Here is a 16991-nt window from a genome sequence, read left to right as displayed (position 1 = left end):
TTAAATAAAATAAACCAAGAGGATTCAATTCTCCAGTGGTCACAAAGGCATCAGAGATTCCCATAAGGGCTAAAGCAAGTGGTTACTGACTGTTTAGTTGGTTCAGTTGCTTGTTTGTTCGTGATGGAGATGCGAGGCACCTGAGACGGCCTCTGAGAGCCTCGCCTGAAAAAGATGCTGTGCCTGGTATTAGTGTATATTTTCTCTTTTGATAAATGTCTCTGACATGTGAATAACCCAAGAAAATAAAAAGGCAGGAGCTGATTACACAATTACCAGTAAACTCTATCATCTTTTAGAAGATCAACACACAGCTAACGCCATATACAGCATGCAGTAATGTCTGAGAAAGGACCCTGCAGAGAAAGAAAACGGCTAGGACTCTAACAAAAAAAATATATGTATATATATATACTGTATAATATATGTCATCAAAGGAAGCATAGCCAACAAACGCAAGATAGAGTGCAATCACCCTTCCATTTCTAAACAGCGTGGAGAAGCATAGTACTGTTTGCATTAAATGCCAGAATAAGGAGAAATCTGTAACGCTGGTGGAGATATTGGTTAAATCATATGTGGTTTTTTTGGTGGATTTGCCAAATCCTCACCAGGTGGTTAATGCCTGGTGTGTGGTCCACCAGTTGTAAACCTAGTTAAGAAGTGCACTATCCATTTTTAATCCTTAACAAGCATACTTCTCTTCACCTCTTTCATCTGTGTGTTTTTTGTTTTGTCTTGTTTTTTCCACTAAGTTCTAGACTCATATCAGAAAATATAATTAATAAAATTAATAATGAATCAGAATCCCTTATTATCCATGAAGTCCATGTAGTAAAATGAAAAAAAAAAAGTTTAACAATATCTGTTGTGACTGTTGATTGTGGGATTTTTGTAGCTGTCAGGCTGTCTTGTTTAGTTTCCTTTTTATTTATTTTTAAATTTCATTTCATATCACACACAACAGTGGCACAGTCTACGAAAGGGCCCTGGGGGCACGTTGGGGCCGCACGTCTCACTCTGTGTTCGTCTCTAGTGACTGACTGAATTTGGGATGGCCGACTCCAGAATTTTCCTTGGCAGGGGCACATTAGTGGGCAGAGTGGCTGAGCCCTCAACCACCCTGGAAACAGAGGTCACGCAATGCAGCTGCGGGTGGGTCCAAAGCCGGGTGTGCGCTCCTCCCATGTGGGGAAAGAAAGAAAACTCAGCTGTACCTACACATCTGCAAAGCCTGCAAGGCGATTCTCAATTTCCTTTTTAACCGTGTGTTTGCCCAAAGTATTCTTTGTTCCCCTCCCTCGAATTTTTGTCCCAATAGGATCTGTTTCTCTGGATTTCGTCTGATCATATCTGATTTAGAAATGGGGTTGCTCTTGCTGTTGTCGGAGTTGCCGTGCTGTGGTGTTGGTGGTTGCCGTGGCGGCAGCTTTTCCCCGGCGGGGGGAGTGGCACTCACATCAAAATTTGAGGAGTAGGAAGACCAGGAGAGGTAGCAGCCAAATGCAGCCTGCCCTCCTCGACGTCCCATTGTTCACTTCGCTGACGGCGCCTGGGCCTGCAGAGAGAACACACTCATCATGAGCAGCTAGTATAAGAGGGAACAGCCAGCCATCGCCTGGTTTGCTGTCCTTAGGCCTTGCATCTGATAAGGCATCTCTCTAACTGGGAGTATTTGTTGTTCCCGCTCTGTAGGGGGCTGCATTATGATTAAATCTTCTATAGCTTTCATCTCCCAGATGCACACCGTATAATGGGAAGCCTTCCCTGGCAAGGAGAGAAGATGAAGCTCAGGTTAAAGTGTGCTGGTGGCCACCACTCCTTTCCTGTGTAAGCTGCTAAGGCTGTGACTCAAGGTCAAGTTCAAGAAGAAAGGGCCTGTTTATTAACATCCTACACAGAGCTTCAGTGAAGTGAGACCTTGCATCGTTTGCATCATCAGCCAACCACTTCTAAGCACTTCCTGCCTTCAACGTGCACATAACCCTCCAGCTGCTCCACCTGTTGCTCAGGAAAGGACCTGTTGGACTCCATAGTCTGCCTCCCTGCTGCTCCTGCTCGGGGCTTAGTGTCCTTCTGTCAGTGGCTGCATCTCGGGGCAGAGCACTGGGTTTCCGCCGGGAACACTTGGCCTCTTCCCCATCTGGTCTTGCTAACAGCAGACCCAGCTCAAGCATCACATGCCTGAAAAGCCAAACCCAGCTCACACGAGGTGGAGGTGGGAACAATTAAAGACACAGCTGGCCTTTTGCTGTGCCCATGGAAGTAAGGGAAGGTGTAAGTGGAAATGGGGTTGCAGAACCTGCCATGGAGTATGTCTGAGAGTGGAGATGGAGGGTGCATTGCCTTTGGAGGCACATGCCAGCCTGCCCTGCTAACATGTATCTTTGAAATGAAGCCAAATGTGGGAGGCAAGAAAACGATGGGGTAATAAAATTCCCCAGTAGCTTTCCTATCATTGTAATGCGTAAGATTTCTGGCTACCTCAGCCCGGTGGCGAGAACACCCATGACCAATGGAGCTTTGATTCATGGATAGTACACACAGGTTTTGAGGCCCCGATGAATTAGGTATCCAAGAAATCCGGGCATCTTCCAAGACTGGAATTGCCCTGGCATGCTCTGCTGCAATGAATTTAATGGATGTACGGCTGGTGTCCTCACTAAGTCCATGTCCTCACCAGGGGTGAAGGAACAAAGCCAGGTGCAGCTGCCTGGGCTTGGATGCTGAACATCAGACCAGGCCTCTAGATTCCATATGAGACTATTCCATCAAGCCCTGAAACTCCTGACTTGGGAGCACTGCCCATGGTATTGTATTCCCTAGACCTTTGGGAGAAATCTGATTATGGGGCAGTGGCTAAGGCATCATGAGTCTGAGAGGCAGCACATCCTCCAACCTCCTGTGTCCTGTTGTCTGGGACACAGGACACAGGGCCAGATTTCCTGGCAGTGCCTTTCCTCATGAGAAGCACTGGGAGGCCTCTTCCACTCTCCACCTGGCAGGGAGGAGAACTTCCCTTTTTAGGGTCCTCACTCTGTTATCTACACAGCCTTCTCTGGAATCCCAGGAGAGAAGCCCCTCCCTGCTGCCTTCTAGTGGAGAGGTTATGCTTCTGTCCTGTGAGGAAGCCCTTCTGCTCTGGGCCACTCCAAGATCCCTCACAGTAAGACTCTTGCTTGTGCCTAACCCTGATTCGGAGACACAGTTTGTACCTGAGTCCCCAGGACCAGCAGGCCTTTGTGGGAGCTGGGTGCTGTATATAAGCAGGGCAGAGGCCATTGGCTGGATTCCACTCCCACGGGCACGTGGCACAATGAATCTGAATTGCCATGGATCCATGCCTGGCACATGACACTCTTGGCCAGACATGCATCTATGGACACATGGCTCTTTTTCATCTCTTTGCTCTGCTCAACACGCACGCACAGCTTTGAAATCTACACCCTGCTCATCCCAGCATACTCCCTCCCTCTCCCTGCCTGCTGGCCATGGCTAAGAAGAGGCCCCGTGGTAAAAGGGAAGGGGAACAAAGGAAAGTCCCTAGCATTTCTATGCCCTCCTTTCAGGGCACCACGGGTGGGATTCTTCCGGGAGGATGCCACAAGCCAGGTGTACAGCTGTGCACGGGCCTGTACACAGGTGGCTTGGTTACCACCTAAGAAAAGTCAGGACAACTCTGAGTAAAATGGGCAGGGAGCAAGATTTTAGAGAGTGGTGAAAACCCCAGGTAGAGGCATTGAAATTCATTTAAAAACAATAGTTCAAGTGAGGCAAAGCATATCCACTGGGGAAAAAGTACAGGCCAGGGACTCTGCAGTGACACAGAGGAGGCTGCTGTGACTGCTATCTGGCCCCACCCAGGACAGCTCCCTTGGCAGGGCTGCTCTACAGCTCTGTGTTCAGGTTCATGGTCAAGCTGTGAAGAATTCCTCTGTGGCTCTGCTGACTGTTGGGCATCACTACACAGAACCTGTAGAGAGGGATCTTGACCTGTTGGGTCAGAAAACTCTTCCCATAGAAGGAAGGGAAAGGCCATTGAGTGCCTCAAAGCCTCCTCTGGTGTGTTGTCACTCTGGACAAGCTCCCAGGGCCTCTCTGGTTGCTCCTATATTCTGTCCCAGACTTGTGGGGGGTTCACCCACTGTGGGGGGCCACATCCAGCCTGCCTGCACCCCTCCACACATTCTCACCCCAACCCATCCTTCTCTCCAGCACGTCCAGGAAGCCTGAACTGCACAGAGCTGGACAGAAGAGGGAAGCAGAGTCAGGGTTTCTCCACATGTCCTCCCAAAGAAGACCGGCCAGGCAGCTCTCCTTTCAACTTCCATGGAAGTTCACACATTAGCCCTTGACCTCTCAGGTTCATTCTTTATGATAATTCCAGGGAGATGATTCTATATTCCCAAATCGATCATGCTATAATTCTATTGGATCCCTACGGCCTTCACAAAACCTCCCAACTGCTTGGTCAAGCACTCCATATTTCATAATCTGCTTGCTTTTCTGCCTCCTTAGTGGTTTTTCCTGCCACGTGTTCTTCAGTTTCTCTGTGCCCCCAACTCCATGCTGCACAAGCTGTCGCCTGCACATACACATGCACGCACACACAAGTGTGTAACCTCCAACCATATTCCCATTCTTTTTTTTAAAGATTTATTTATTTATTTTTAGAGAGCAGGGAAAGGAGGGAGAAAGATAGGGAGAGAAAGATCAATGTGAGAGAAACACCACTGGCTGCCTTTCATACATGCCCCAACCAGGGACGGAACCTGCAACCCAGGCATGTGCCCTGACCGGGAATCGAAACTGTGACCTTTCACTGCGCATGACAACACCCACCTGAGCCACACTGGTCAGGGCAAACCATATTCCTTTTCCTTCTCATACACATACTTTCTGCCCTCTCCCTCAACTCACCCACACCTTTTTCCAGTCACCTCCTCCAGGCAGCCTTCCTTGACTTGTTGTGGTTTGTTGCCACAGCACCACATGCGTCCCACTGTTAGAATGCCTACTACCCTTTGTTATAATTCTCTTTACTCACCTAACTTCTGTATTTCCTCCTCTGTGCTATAAGCTCCCTAAGGGCAGTCTATGTCTAACTGGGCCCATGGCAGGTAATAAATAAACACTTGCTGGAGGGAAGGAAGTGCCAGAACATTGTCCTACATGTAGACAACGCGTATTTAATCTGTGTTTCTTTTTCCTTAAGATTTTACTTGGAGAAGTAAAGAAAAACCTACAACAAAACATAAATTCTTTTCCTACCTTGCCTCTTGTTTTACCTTAATTTTGTCTTCCAAACACCCTTCCCCTGTTTTCTTTTTACTCTTTTTGAAAATTTCCACTTGCTTTAAGGTGTCTGATCGACAGGTACACATTCTTTGTATGCATGGTTCAAACCAAACCCAACCCAAATGCTTACTTCCTTTTTCCATTGCTTCAAAGTAAGAATTTGTTGTCCCTTCTTTTCCAATGAAAGTCACTGCAAATTCCTGTGGTTGAGGCAAGGTATACGTAGGAGTAAAACCCTATGTATTAGGATATCAGGCAGAGTGCTCAGTTAAAAAGGTGTTCCAGCCACTTAAAGAACACTCATGTACTAGGTTAAGACTGTTATCTGCACTCTGCTATGTGGGAATTTAACCTCATTGTTTAGGTGATTTTCCCAAGGTTCCTTGACTTCTGTCTCCAAACACAATTGTCTTTTCCATTACCTCACAGCGTCTGCTTTGGGTGACTCATTCACCTGCAGGAAGTGTGCGTGGGAAGAGAATGAGGACTGGGCTGGCCCCACCTGGGCACTGGTTAGGTGGGGACCACGCTGGCTGCCCCCCATTGCCCAGCACATGGAAGAAGCTACAGCATGAGGACCTTTCTTCCAGGCATGTGTGGATCACAGCCTCCTGGAGCAAGGCCCTCCCAGAGCCTGTGCTGGACAGTGACTGCTCAGCCCATCTCTACCTGCTGACATGGGCCACACAGATGAGGCCTCTGTTCTTCATCTAGTCACCCCTCCAGATTGGATGCCTTTACTGCCTCTGTCTCCTTATAGAGCTGCAGAGGCCTGAAGACACTTACTATCAGGACAATGAGAGTCCCAGAGAGCTGTGATGAGTGTCCATTATTCATTGGAAACATCTGGCAAGAATGAAAGTCTCTGATAACCTCATTTTATTCGTACCCAAGTGATGCACACAAGAACTTTCCCCTTCATTCCACTTTTGTCTCCCTCCAACCACTGCCCTTCCAGTTCTGAGAGAGAGAGAGAGAGAGAATGGGTTAAGGGAAGGGAAGCATGCAAGGTCTAAGGAGATCGTCGCATTAGAGCATCCATGTGTGAGGAAAGAGGCAGACCTGGTACAGAGGCAACCAGACATGGAGCTATTCTGGGTACTGACAGGTGCTCATTAGTGCTGCCAGCAGAGAAGTTAGACTTCTGAAAGTGGAAGCTACCCAGGGAGAATGGATTGTCCTTGGGGGTGGGTTAATCTAAAGTGACAGAGAGACAGCCCAAGGGCAGGGTTGAGGGCCCACTGGGCTGCCTTCTGGGGTTAGCTCAGAAGAGAAGGCACTTTGCAAGCAGGGAGAGAGTTTTGCGTATCCCGTCCTCACCAAGGCACAGCTGCCTGAGAGATAAATATACCGACCTTTCCAAGGGATCAGGGCTGTAGATTTCACTTCTAAAAGAAATGGAAAACAAGCCACTGTTAAGGCAGAAAGTAGTCGGAGGCCTTGCTTTGCCCTCAGACAGTTCGGGGAGTGAGCCAAGACCCCCAGCCCTCACATGCACCAAAGAGTCAGCTGCTATGTGGGCAAGTTGGGGAAAGATATAGCTGATGTTCAGGTTAAGTCACTGACCCAAAGTGAGCCAACATATCCACCTTGTCCCACTGGGGGACTTGGGTGTACCTTCAAGCCTGAGGCCCTAGGCCAATAAACACTTGTTTGTAGAACAATGGTCTTTCTTTGGTCCCCCACAACCCCCTAATTATTCGAAGTCTGCAGGCCTTAACTATGAAATGGCTCACAGCAGTGGATTTTACTGCAGTAACTGGAACATAGGCGCCCACGCGATGTTCAAGGTATAGAAGTGTGACTGGCGTTCACATATGTGTCTCCCAAACACTGCCGAGCTGGGTTACCAGTGCCAGTGGAGCCCACACCTTGGCTATCTGACTTCTCTTCGTGAGCCAGGCTCTGCTGAGCTGCTGCAGGGGGCCTCCTCCCTCTGGGCCAGCCTGAGGCTGTGAGACCTGCATATGGACTGTTACACTTGGGCTTGCTGGGACCCACCCATGGAAATACTGGGACTCTAGTTCTTCTCTGCTGATGAGACTACAAGGACCCCCTTTTCCTCAACTTCAAGCTCTCAGAACAACGCACAGAGCCTTTACTGATGAAAGCATATCTTGACAGGCCTGGAATGGTGATAATCCAATTGTTTACTTTCCTTTTTAGCTGGAGACCTCTGCAGTTCATTCACCTTGGACATAAAGAGGATGAAAAATCCTTTCACAGGGTATCTGTGTATCAAATCACTACAACACACACTTTAAATGTCTTACAATTTGTCATTTGTACCTTAGCAAAGCTGGGAAAAATGAGAAAATGACTTGAAAGTCTTTTGCATTGAAGTGATACCATTCTTCATGCAAAGATCCTCCCATGTAGAAGGAAAGACAACTTAGGTATAACAACCTAAACTCAACTAAGACATTTGACCGGAATCAAAATACACACTTCTGCATTCAAATTCTTGATCTGTTCTTTGAAGGTACCCAACATATGATATCCCTCTTGGTCTAAGTGGACATTAGCAAACCTGAGAAGCCACTCAAAGGGGTGATCTATGATCAAAGATCAAAGGGGTGATAAAGAGGAGATCTTATGTAGAGTCTGGGTGACAGAGAAGTGACAGAAGTGCTGGTACTTTGTGATCTGTGTGTGTGGCAAGGGTGGTCCTGGAGTGATTGCTAGGCTGTGGAAGGCAGCCCAGGAATTAAGGAGGGGGTATTCTCATGAGTCATCTCATTCAGATACCACTGACTCGAATCCCTCTGTACCCAGATGGAGGGTAATTGGAAGGAGGGAGGGCAGGCTGAAGAGAGACTCTTCCAGGGATAAAGTAGCCATAAACCCTTCACCCCACAGCACATGCAGAGCGAGTGTGGGGTCTGTGGAGTGACAGGTGCTGCTTTGGATTCTATTGGAGGGAGGGCACATGGAAGAGTTCTATTTGGTAATCTGGCTTGTCCGAACTATAAAAAAGAGCAATAAATTAAGAGCATAAGTTTCTGCAGTGCTCTAGATATTATCAGAAGTGACTTTCCATCAGGTAAATTAAAACCTGAAAACAACTTCAGCTTAATTGTTCCCCTCCAACTATTTGTTCTCTTCTGAATCTCCAACACATGTTACTCAAAAGAAGGCTAGCACTCTTTAGCTCCTGCCCACACAAAGGATTACTGGACACTCAACCTTGACCGGAGCTGGAACTTACCCTTAGGCTTCTCCATGTAGAGATGTTTGAACTCTTCTAGTTAACTAGAATGTGTTCCTGCCCTGGCTATTACCTCACCAATGAGGGGCAAGTGTGGCCAAGGTATTCTTTATATTAACTCGAAACCCCTCCTGGTACATTTTTACCCATTCCCTTTGATTCGGTACTAAGAAGAGATGTAGAAACGGGAGCACTGAAATGCTTGATGCAGCGCCACTGCTGGGTCCAGCTTCCAGAGTGTAAATCTGGCTCTGGCTCCCAAAGTGAGTACTAGCCATAAACTCGTCTTTGAGTTAACCTTTGGCTATCGAGAAAACAAACAGTCCCTAAAAACCTAAGCCTGTGTTTTCCTCACCAAGAATTTAACTACAATTTGCAGTATTTCTGTTGATATATTAATGACAAGCCAGGAAGAATAGGAATAAAATATTCAAAAGAAAGAAAAAATAGATAAAAGAAAAATAAAAAGAACACCCTCTCCCAAGCCCCTAAGCCAGTGTCTCTGGTCACTCATGAAGTGCTCTTTGTGGCCCCAAAGCCTATGTTCATAGCCGAAACCAGGTACCCTGTGGAAGCACAGGGTCACCATCTGACCCCAGCAGGCAGAGGAGGGCTGGGTTCATGTCAGGATGAATATACACGGGGGCACCCCCAAATCCTGGAATTTACTTATAAAAAATTGTGTATTTATTCTCACATGTTTAAACATCAGTCACCTTCAAAGTACTCTCCATTGGATGCAATACACCTATCGAGACTTTTTTCCCAGCACTCAAAACAGTTTTTGAACTCATCAATTTTGGTGCCTCTTAGTGCTTCTGCTGTATTTTTTGTTTCACCTCCTCCACATGGGCAAAATGTTTCCCTTTAAGATTTTTTTCATCCAGGAAAACAAAAAAGAAAGTCACTTTGGCACAGATCTGGTGAATAGGGAGGGTGGGGCGTGGTGTGTGTGGGGCGTCCTACCACTTTTGGTCAAAAACTGCTGAACTCTCAGCAAGGTGTGGGCAGGTGTGCTTATCAATCACCCATCATGATATGGGCAAATGTGTTAAAAGAGTCTTCAAAACAAAAAATTTCATTGAAGCCAAACATAGCCTCTCACACCACCACCAGCAGATGGGTTCCTATGACACACAAGTAGCAGGGGAAGCCTGCACTACAAGGGGCCCGCCCTCCAGAAGAGAATGTTGGTGTGTGGGGGGTTGCTTCTCATATAAACCTTTTAAAAATGCTAAGAACTTTTTTTTTTTTTTTTGCACCTTCTGGTATTTAGACACACGTGCGATAGAAATGCTAGATAGAAATGCTAACTGCTGGATGGCTGGGCCTAATTAACTATCTTTAATCCTCTGCAGGGAAGAACTAATCATCTCTCTACTGCAATGTTTTCTCTCCTTCTGATACAGTTTACTTTAGTCTCCATTCTTTAATAAGTTGGCTTGACGGTCACTGTGAGATTCATGGGCATTAATCAGCCAACCTTTCCCAGCCCACTGATGCCATCAAATCTGACTTAACGCCTAGGAGATGAAAGACAAAGGACCAGTGGATGGGAAACAAACAGCCACCTAGCAGCTGAGTTTGCAGTGCGGGCCTGGCTCTCTGGCCCGGGAGGGAATTCGGTGAAGGATGAGGGCGCATCTCCGAGTCCGTATTTCTCATGGCGGGAGTCCTGTGACACCGAATATTAATACGGGAGGGTGACATGCAATCTGTTGTGTTTGCAAAAGGGGGGCAGAGAAATATTTCAAGGGTGGCAGAAAATGCTGAGGAGGAATGACTTTTTTTTAATAAGAATCTTTCTAGTCTATCCAGATATGGAGTGGCAAAATAGCTCGGAACTTCTCTTAAAGCCAAGTGCTCCCTGTCCGTGGAAATCCATGCCCTTATATAAAGCTCCCTCAGTATTTCTGAGATGAAATGAGCATAACGTGGGAGTATTCTCTGAGAAAATAGGTAGTTCTCTAGTCTAGAAAAGGAGAAGGAAGAAGGAAAAAAAGAACACAGAAGAATAAGGAAGATGCCCAAGATGCGAGGGGTTTTCTCTAAAATATCCCTTATTGTACAAAAGTGCCCAACAGCTGTCCTGAAAACCACACTCATGCACATACTGGAGTGTCCCCGATGCCTACAAGTTACAGCTGCTGGCCCCGCCCCATTGCTTTGCCTTGAGTGAGAAGAATGAGGGGTGAGAGCATGCTGGAAGGGGACTGGAGAGCAGCATCGAGATCCTTTCGCCCCGAGTTCACAGTTGACAGCAGAGCTGAGTGAGGCAGGGCAGCTCTGTCTCTGCGGGTGGAGCCCAATAAGGAGGCCTCCTGCCCCACCCCCACCCCAGTCCCCTGCTCAACAGCCGCAGGGTGATTTGTTTGTTTCTGACTGGCTTTGTTCTCCTCTTTGGTGTGGGACAATGCTCCCTCCATCAGTTCTGCACACCTTCAGTTAGACACCAGCTCCTTGGCAACCAGGAGCTGTGTTAAACGCTCCCATTCCCTCTGAGGACGAAGAACTCAGTGATCAGACTGAGCCTAGTCACTTCTAAAGGCTCGTCTGGAGCAGTACAGCCTTTGCTCCAGTCTCTCACACTTCCCTTTTCCTGCCCACGTTAGGTGCTTTTCGGACGCTCTGTTTTAGATCTGTGACCATGCCTCACACGGAGGTTCAAGTTGAATCATAAATTGAACCTGAATGTTTCCGTTGAGTTCATGTTTTCTTTTCTATCTCATTGTCTCATTTTCCTGTTCGTGGTTCATCACCGAGACGCTCGGCATCACTAAGGTGAATAATGCAGCCCTGAATGTTTTCATGATAAAAGTATTTTTCTTCATCTGTCAAACAGCTTCCTAAATAATTCATTTCCTTCCATCTCTTCCCCCACCTCCCAAGTTTAATGCCATCCTCTGGTGACTGCACAGCTGTATGTGAATGGTTGGACAGCAGGGTGCAGGGTGAGGTGGGATGAGAAAGGGCAGAGGGTTGGGGGACAGGGTGAGAAAACCATTCCCCTCCTTGTCTGCACAGCTGCCTTCCTGCCGGCGTAACTTATGGGGGACACTGTCCTCAGGACGAGGAAAGCAGCGCACGCAGCATGCATCACGTGCCACCCAGACGGGGCCACCTCTGTCCACGTGCTCAGTCCCAGTCCCAGTGAATTACTCACATGAGGCTAGTGGACCTGGAGAGAATCTGAAGGGCTGTGCAAACAGAGGCAAGGCATGTAGGATTCTCACATGGACAGGGGTTTTAAGAAGAGGAAGATGTAAAGGGTCTGGGGTGAAGGGTTTGAGAAATGAGTTAATGAACCCCTGTGTTGTTACGCTGAGAGACGTCCTTGTCGTTCAGCTTGCACCTGGAGACTGGACTTTAATACCTCAAAAAGCACCAAGCCGTTTCAAAGCCTTTTTACTATGCACCATCAGTTGAATGTTGGAACAACTCTGAGGTAGATAAGGCAGATCAATTCCATTTTGTAGAAGAGGAAATTGAGTCTAAATAACATTTAGTGACTTGTCCCAGAGCACAGAACTAGGGCTCAGTGTCATCCCACCCCTGACAATAACTTACTAGCCAGCAGGCACACAAGCCATGCCTCCCCTCCTCCCTTGGAGAACCTCCCTGTGTACCAGCTGATGCATTTTAGGGAATCTTTGAACCTTCAGGTGCCTGGTATTTGCTCCTTTGCTGAGTGGCCATCAACAGGACTCTTGCTATGAAAATTGCTTAGTGGGTTTGAGTTGTTTTGCTATTGGTGAGACTCTTTCTCTCAATCTTCTGGGCTTTGAGTTGTTGATAATGTTTCTTTTCTTTCCCCCCACCCATCCCTTCTGGAGAAGTGTGGGCAAGGTCGAGCAGAGAAAAGGGAGGTATCTTTGGAGTTTCACCAGCTCCCAGTAACCACCTTAGCTTCCCCTGCCATCCTCTAAGCAACTTTACAGGCAGGTAATGCACACAGGGGCAGGGAAAAGGTGCGGGAACAATAGGGGCTGCAGGGGAAAAGGGAGGGGAGAAACCATAAAGCAAGGGGGATACTGACCTTGCAACAAAGTTGAGCTTGTAGGCTCATTTAGTTCTAAATCGGGTGAGGGACATACAGGAGAGAAAAATGAAAACAAACACATATATTATATACAGTAGCTATATATTTGTCATATATAGTTTGTATACCGCCTTTCACAAACATTTCTGGAGCAATGGATAAATAAAGGGAGACACGGCAACCAAAGGTGGTAGGACGACATGCGACGCGGGAAACACAAAAGTGCTTTACGCTCAGACGTGATGGTCGGGAAGTGAGGGAGCTGGACCCTTTGTAAGTCTTGCAGGGCACATGGATTTACTCTTAGCTCGTGCTGGGTTGGGCACTGCTACGGTAACAAAGGACCAAAGTTCTTTTTCAGAGATTTCTTTCCCACATCTCCACCACGATGTTTCACTCTGGAAGACCAAGTCCAGGACTCTGTGCTCCCAAGGCACCAGGGCAGGAACAAGGCCCCCCACAGGAACCTTGTGATTCAGGATTATGGGGGCACAACTCAAGTCCCCTGCAGTCTCCCCAGTCTTAGAGACTGGTGCTCAGAACCTATTGGTTCTGGCCCATGATAGGAAGGGCCTCCCCTGCCCCCATCTGGCTGAAGGAGTCTCAGGGATACTGGCCAAGATGGGTGTCCCTTAGCACCAGCACTCCTCACTTTTCAACATTCAGGTCAGGTGGAGAGGGTTTGCAGGTTAAACACAAGTGGGTGGTGAAAGGATGATGCTATTTTGCGATGCTATGGAAGAATGAACTTCGTGGCAAAGTTTGCATATTTGCATAAAGTCAATGCTGCTTTCCAACCTGTTTGATGCCTCTGAACTGAGGGGGTTTCTCATAATGGAAAATGTTGTGGGGCCCCCAGTAAGGTAACACTTTCAGCACAAGGCCTTCGTGATGGGGAGCCTCGGTCTACTGAGCTCAGGGGCCACAGTGTCTGTCTGGATGAGCCTCGGGTACTGCCATCCTGCACATTTATGGAATTTCACTATTTCCATGGTACTGTGCCCCCCACGCAGCATCTTAGTGACCCGCTCCTCAGAAACGGTCTCTCAATGGAGGCTGACATTTTTGGCATCTGTTTGATTAAATTTGGGACAGGCTACAGACTTTTCTCCCTCTTAGAGATTTAATAGGTACAGGCTCGGAGACCTCCTGCATTAAAGGTGCTCCACTCACCTTTGACCCAGATTGACTAAACTTGTTTCAATATACACTGTCACTTTTAATGTAATTTTTAAAGAGGACCCTGCACTGCGGAAAGCTGGAAATTGTAGGACTGTCCCAAGTGCCACACAGGGTGAAAGCTGGGAGACAGATGGCAGGGCTGGGGGGGTGGGGTGCAGGGGTGTGTCCAGAGGGCTTAAGTGCCTTTCATGGGTCTGCTGAAAAGAGCAGATGGATGACACACCCTCCACTGCATTTCTGGTCACAAATGTCAGTTATTTCACTTTTAAGTTTGCTGCTTCTTCCCATTCTCATCTTGAGAGGGCTTCAGGGGAAGTAGCCGGGCCGTAGTGGTGAAGCCTACTGCAAAATCATGTCTTGCATCCCAATCAGAAGAGCCAGGAGGTCGAAGGTAGAGGGAGCTGTTTACTGGAAGGATGACTGCTGGGGGTGGGGAGCAGCACTCAGGGAGGGGCGGGTGGGAAAGCCAGGGAGAGCCTCAGATTTGCAAGGCAAGGGAAGGAGGGGCACCTTCCTTTCTCATCTTGGCCCTTCTCTTCATGCAGACAGACACCTGCCAAAAAGCCAAAAAGGCCTGACAAATGCGAGAGGCAATTATGACTATCCCTGTGTGAGAGATGTCAGACCGATCAATCACTCGAATCACAGCTCCGTCCATTCCCAGCACTCAGCTCTGGGATCAAAGGCAACCCTCCCCTTTCCAGCCCTCTTGCATAAAGCTGGGCTTTATTTTTATGTGCCAGGTAAAAGGAAGAGAGAATGTGATTTGGAAGCAGAGCTAGGACAGTGGGCAGCACAGGAGGGCTCTCACGGGCCAGCGGGATACATGTGTCACAGAGGGGCTGTGGCAGAGCCAGCAGTGAGGTACCTGAAGCTATGGGATCATCTGGGAGTTCTCAGAAAAAAAGGAATTTATGTTCTTGCCAATCATCTGCTAACTTCCTTACCTTTCCCTCCTCACCACATTCAAGAGTCCTTGTTCGCAGGGGAGGCTGAGGGGAATCAATTTGAAAGATGCTAAGCTAACTGAACTTGGTGAGGTATGGAAGGATTGGCCCTCAAACCAACCAGAAATTGACCCTGTGGCCCATAAGGAGAGTCTGCAACTATGAAGGGATGGAAGTCCTCACCAGAGGCCGAGGCTGCAGACTCATACCCAGGTCCCTTGTGTGTAGCTATTCCACCCACAGAGCCAGAGACCGGGCCTACAGTGGTGCTGGTTTATTTGCTTCCTTCACTGTCATCGGGCACCAATGCCATTGCCAACAGGTGAGGAGTGCACAGCAATTTGTCCTGCATGCGTGAGCCCTTGAATAAATGGTTGTTTAGTGGGTCAATGCATGAATGACTATGCAACTGCTCTCAGGATGGTGGGTTGGTTGGACAAATATTTCTTAATCCAGCCAGACAATACCTTTTGATACAAATGGAACACGAGGAAAATTCCCATTTTCTCTATTTATTCTCCTTCTGAAAGTAATAATATTCAGGATCCCAGGGCCCATGATTCTACTTTTATAAATAGAATTTCATTTCTCTTAGGTCCCAATGGCCAGAAAAAACTTTCAGAAATGGTAGCATTTTACACTAACTCAGTGAATAAAGTATTGATATAGTAAATGTTCCTCCCTGGGCTCTTGACTACTAATTATAATCCCCACAGCCCATTTAGGAGATATCATTGAGGAGAAAAAATTAAATGTCACTTCAACATCCCAAGTCCTTTTCTCCTGTCTCAGGGTTTTTCCCACTGCGGAATTAAATATGAACAGCCTTTATATACTTTTTCCCTACTCCCAGTGTCTACTTTCATACCTTCGTTACTCTTTCTCATCCCCCTTTTTTCCTCTTCTCACTCACCCCAGCCTAACGAGTCCTGATTCTCTTTCACCTTCCGTCCTGGGCCTCCCTTCCCAACTCCTCCTCCTCTGCATGATGCTGTCCCTCTCTCACCGCCCAGCTCAGGGCTCAGTCTTACCAAAGAGTGTGATGCTGGCATTGGTGTGGCCCAGCTTGTTGGAGGCCACGCAAGTGTAGTTCCCATAGTCGTGTTCTGAGACATTGAAGAAGATGAGTTTTGAGAGAAAAGGTCTATTTTCCACTTTAACCCCCTTCTTTCCTTCAACCAGTCTGGGACAAAGAAGAAAGAGACAAAGCAAGAGGAAAAAAAAAGATGGTTATATTTTTCTCATAGGAAGAAGATAGACTCTGGAATTAATTATTATCTCATTCTCCCTTTCTGGCATTATAATCAGATTTTCCTCACTCAACTGCACAGTAAGTTTGCACATAATAACACATATCATTCTATTTCTCTATTTTTAGGTATGTGCCTGGAGATACCTGTGGCACTACACAGGTATTCACCTCCCTATGTGGGTATTTAAGATCTGGAAAAGCAGGTGTCGCCGGCCAATATAATGTGCCAGCTGTGTGACATTCCGGAGAGCATTATTCACAGAGCTGGTGCTCCGAAACGTGCATGTAATTGATGTGGATGATGATGATAATGAAAACGGTGATGGTGATGGTGATGGCAACCACGAAAACGAAAAACTCAAACTTCTGAGAGAAGACCAGCCTGAGGGGTTTGAAGAAAAAGTGTTTTTCAAGCACTTGGGTAATAAAATTTTCCTGCAAGAATCTGAGGCATTCTACACATAATACCTTACTTTGGGCTGTGCTTAGGAAACAAGAACCGGGGATCCTTTTAAATCAGCAGACTCTGAAGGGCTGGAGAGAGGTGATCTGCCCAGGGTGTGGTAGCAACTCAGTCTGGGAGGGATTATGGATTCCTGAGAACATGGCCCTACAGAGCCAGGACAGTGGGCCTGCGCAATTCGCTGGGGCAGTCCGATGTGCTGCAGGGCTCATACTGGAGGCAGGGGCCACTAAAGAAGTGCCACCGATTGTTCGTGAGGAAAGCAGTGAGATACACGTATCAGCACCACGGACTCCACTACCGGGTAGAGGGAGAGGGTAAGGAGAAAGCTGTTTGAGGGGCTAGTAATGCTACGTCCTCCGCTGCACGATGTTGTTAGTAACAATTCCTATTACACTTGCATGCCTACATAGGAATCACGAGATTAACCCTCTTCTTTTGGAAAACTCTGGAATGTCCTATTTCAGAGAATGGACTTCAAGCTAACCTTTTCCTTTGCCTGAAATAATCAGTTTTCCCTGCCCAGCAGCTGAGTCTATGTTATGGGGAAAATGAATACAGTGGTGGGCACACATCCTTCTGCATGGAGGGTCTCGGGGAAC

General features: G+C 47.4%; 1 protein-coding gene across 4 annotated transcripts in view; it reads right to left on the bottom strand.

Annotated features, from left to right (window-relative positions):
• Nucleotides 1-842: 842 nt before the first annotated feature.
• The window catches only part of NTM (neurotrimin), a 940923-nt gene continuing 924774 nt past the window's right edge, over nt 843-16991 (bottom strand). Inside the window, exons 7-10 of one of the 4 annotated variants that reach the window (XM_024557294.4) lie at nt 15706-15857; nt 12543-12578; nt 6654-6686; nt 843-1558 (exon numbers count right to left, since the gene is read on the bottom strand). In XM_024557294.4, coding sequence (XP_024413062.1) covers nt 1461-1558; nt 6654-6686; nt 12543-12578; nt 15706-15857 — 319 coding nt within the window. In that variant the 3' untranslated portion in view covers nt 843-1460. The remainder of the gene's footprint in view (nt 1559-6653; nt 6687-12542; nt 12579-15705; nt 15858-16991) is intronic. The other 3 variants (XM_045192915.3, XM_024557295.4, XM_053928927.2) reach the window with 3 other exon arrangements.

Source organism: Desmodus rotundus, chromosome 7, assembly GCF_022682495.2.
Source record: "Desmodus rotundus isolate HL8 chromosome 7, HLdesRot8A.1, whole genome shotgun sequence".
Taxonomy (NCBI): domain Eukaryota; kingdom Metazoa; phylum Chordata; class Mammalia; order Chiroptera; family Phyllostomidae; genus Desmodus; species Desmodus rotundus.
Note: the sequence above shows the minus strand (reverse complement) of the source record. Positions and strands in the feature narration are given on the sequence as shown.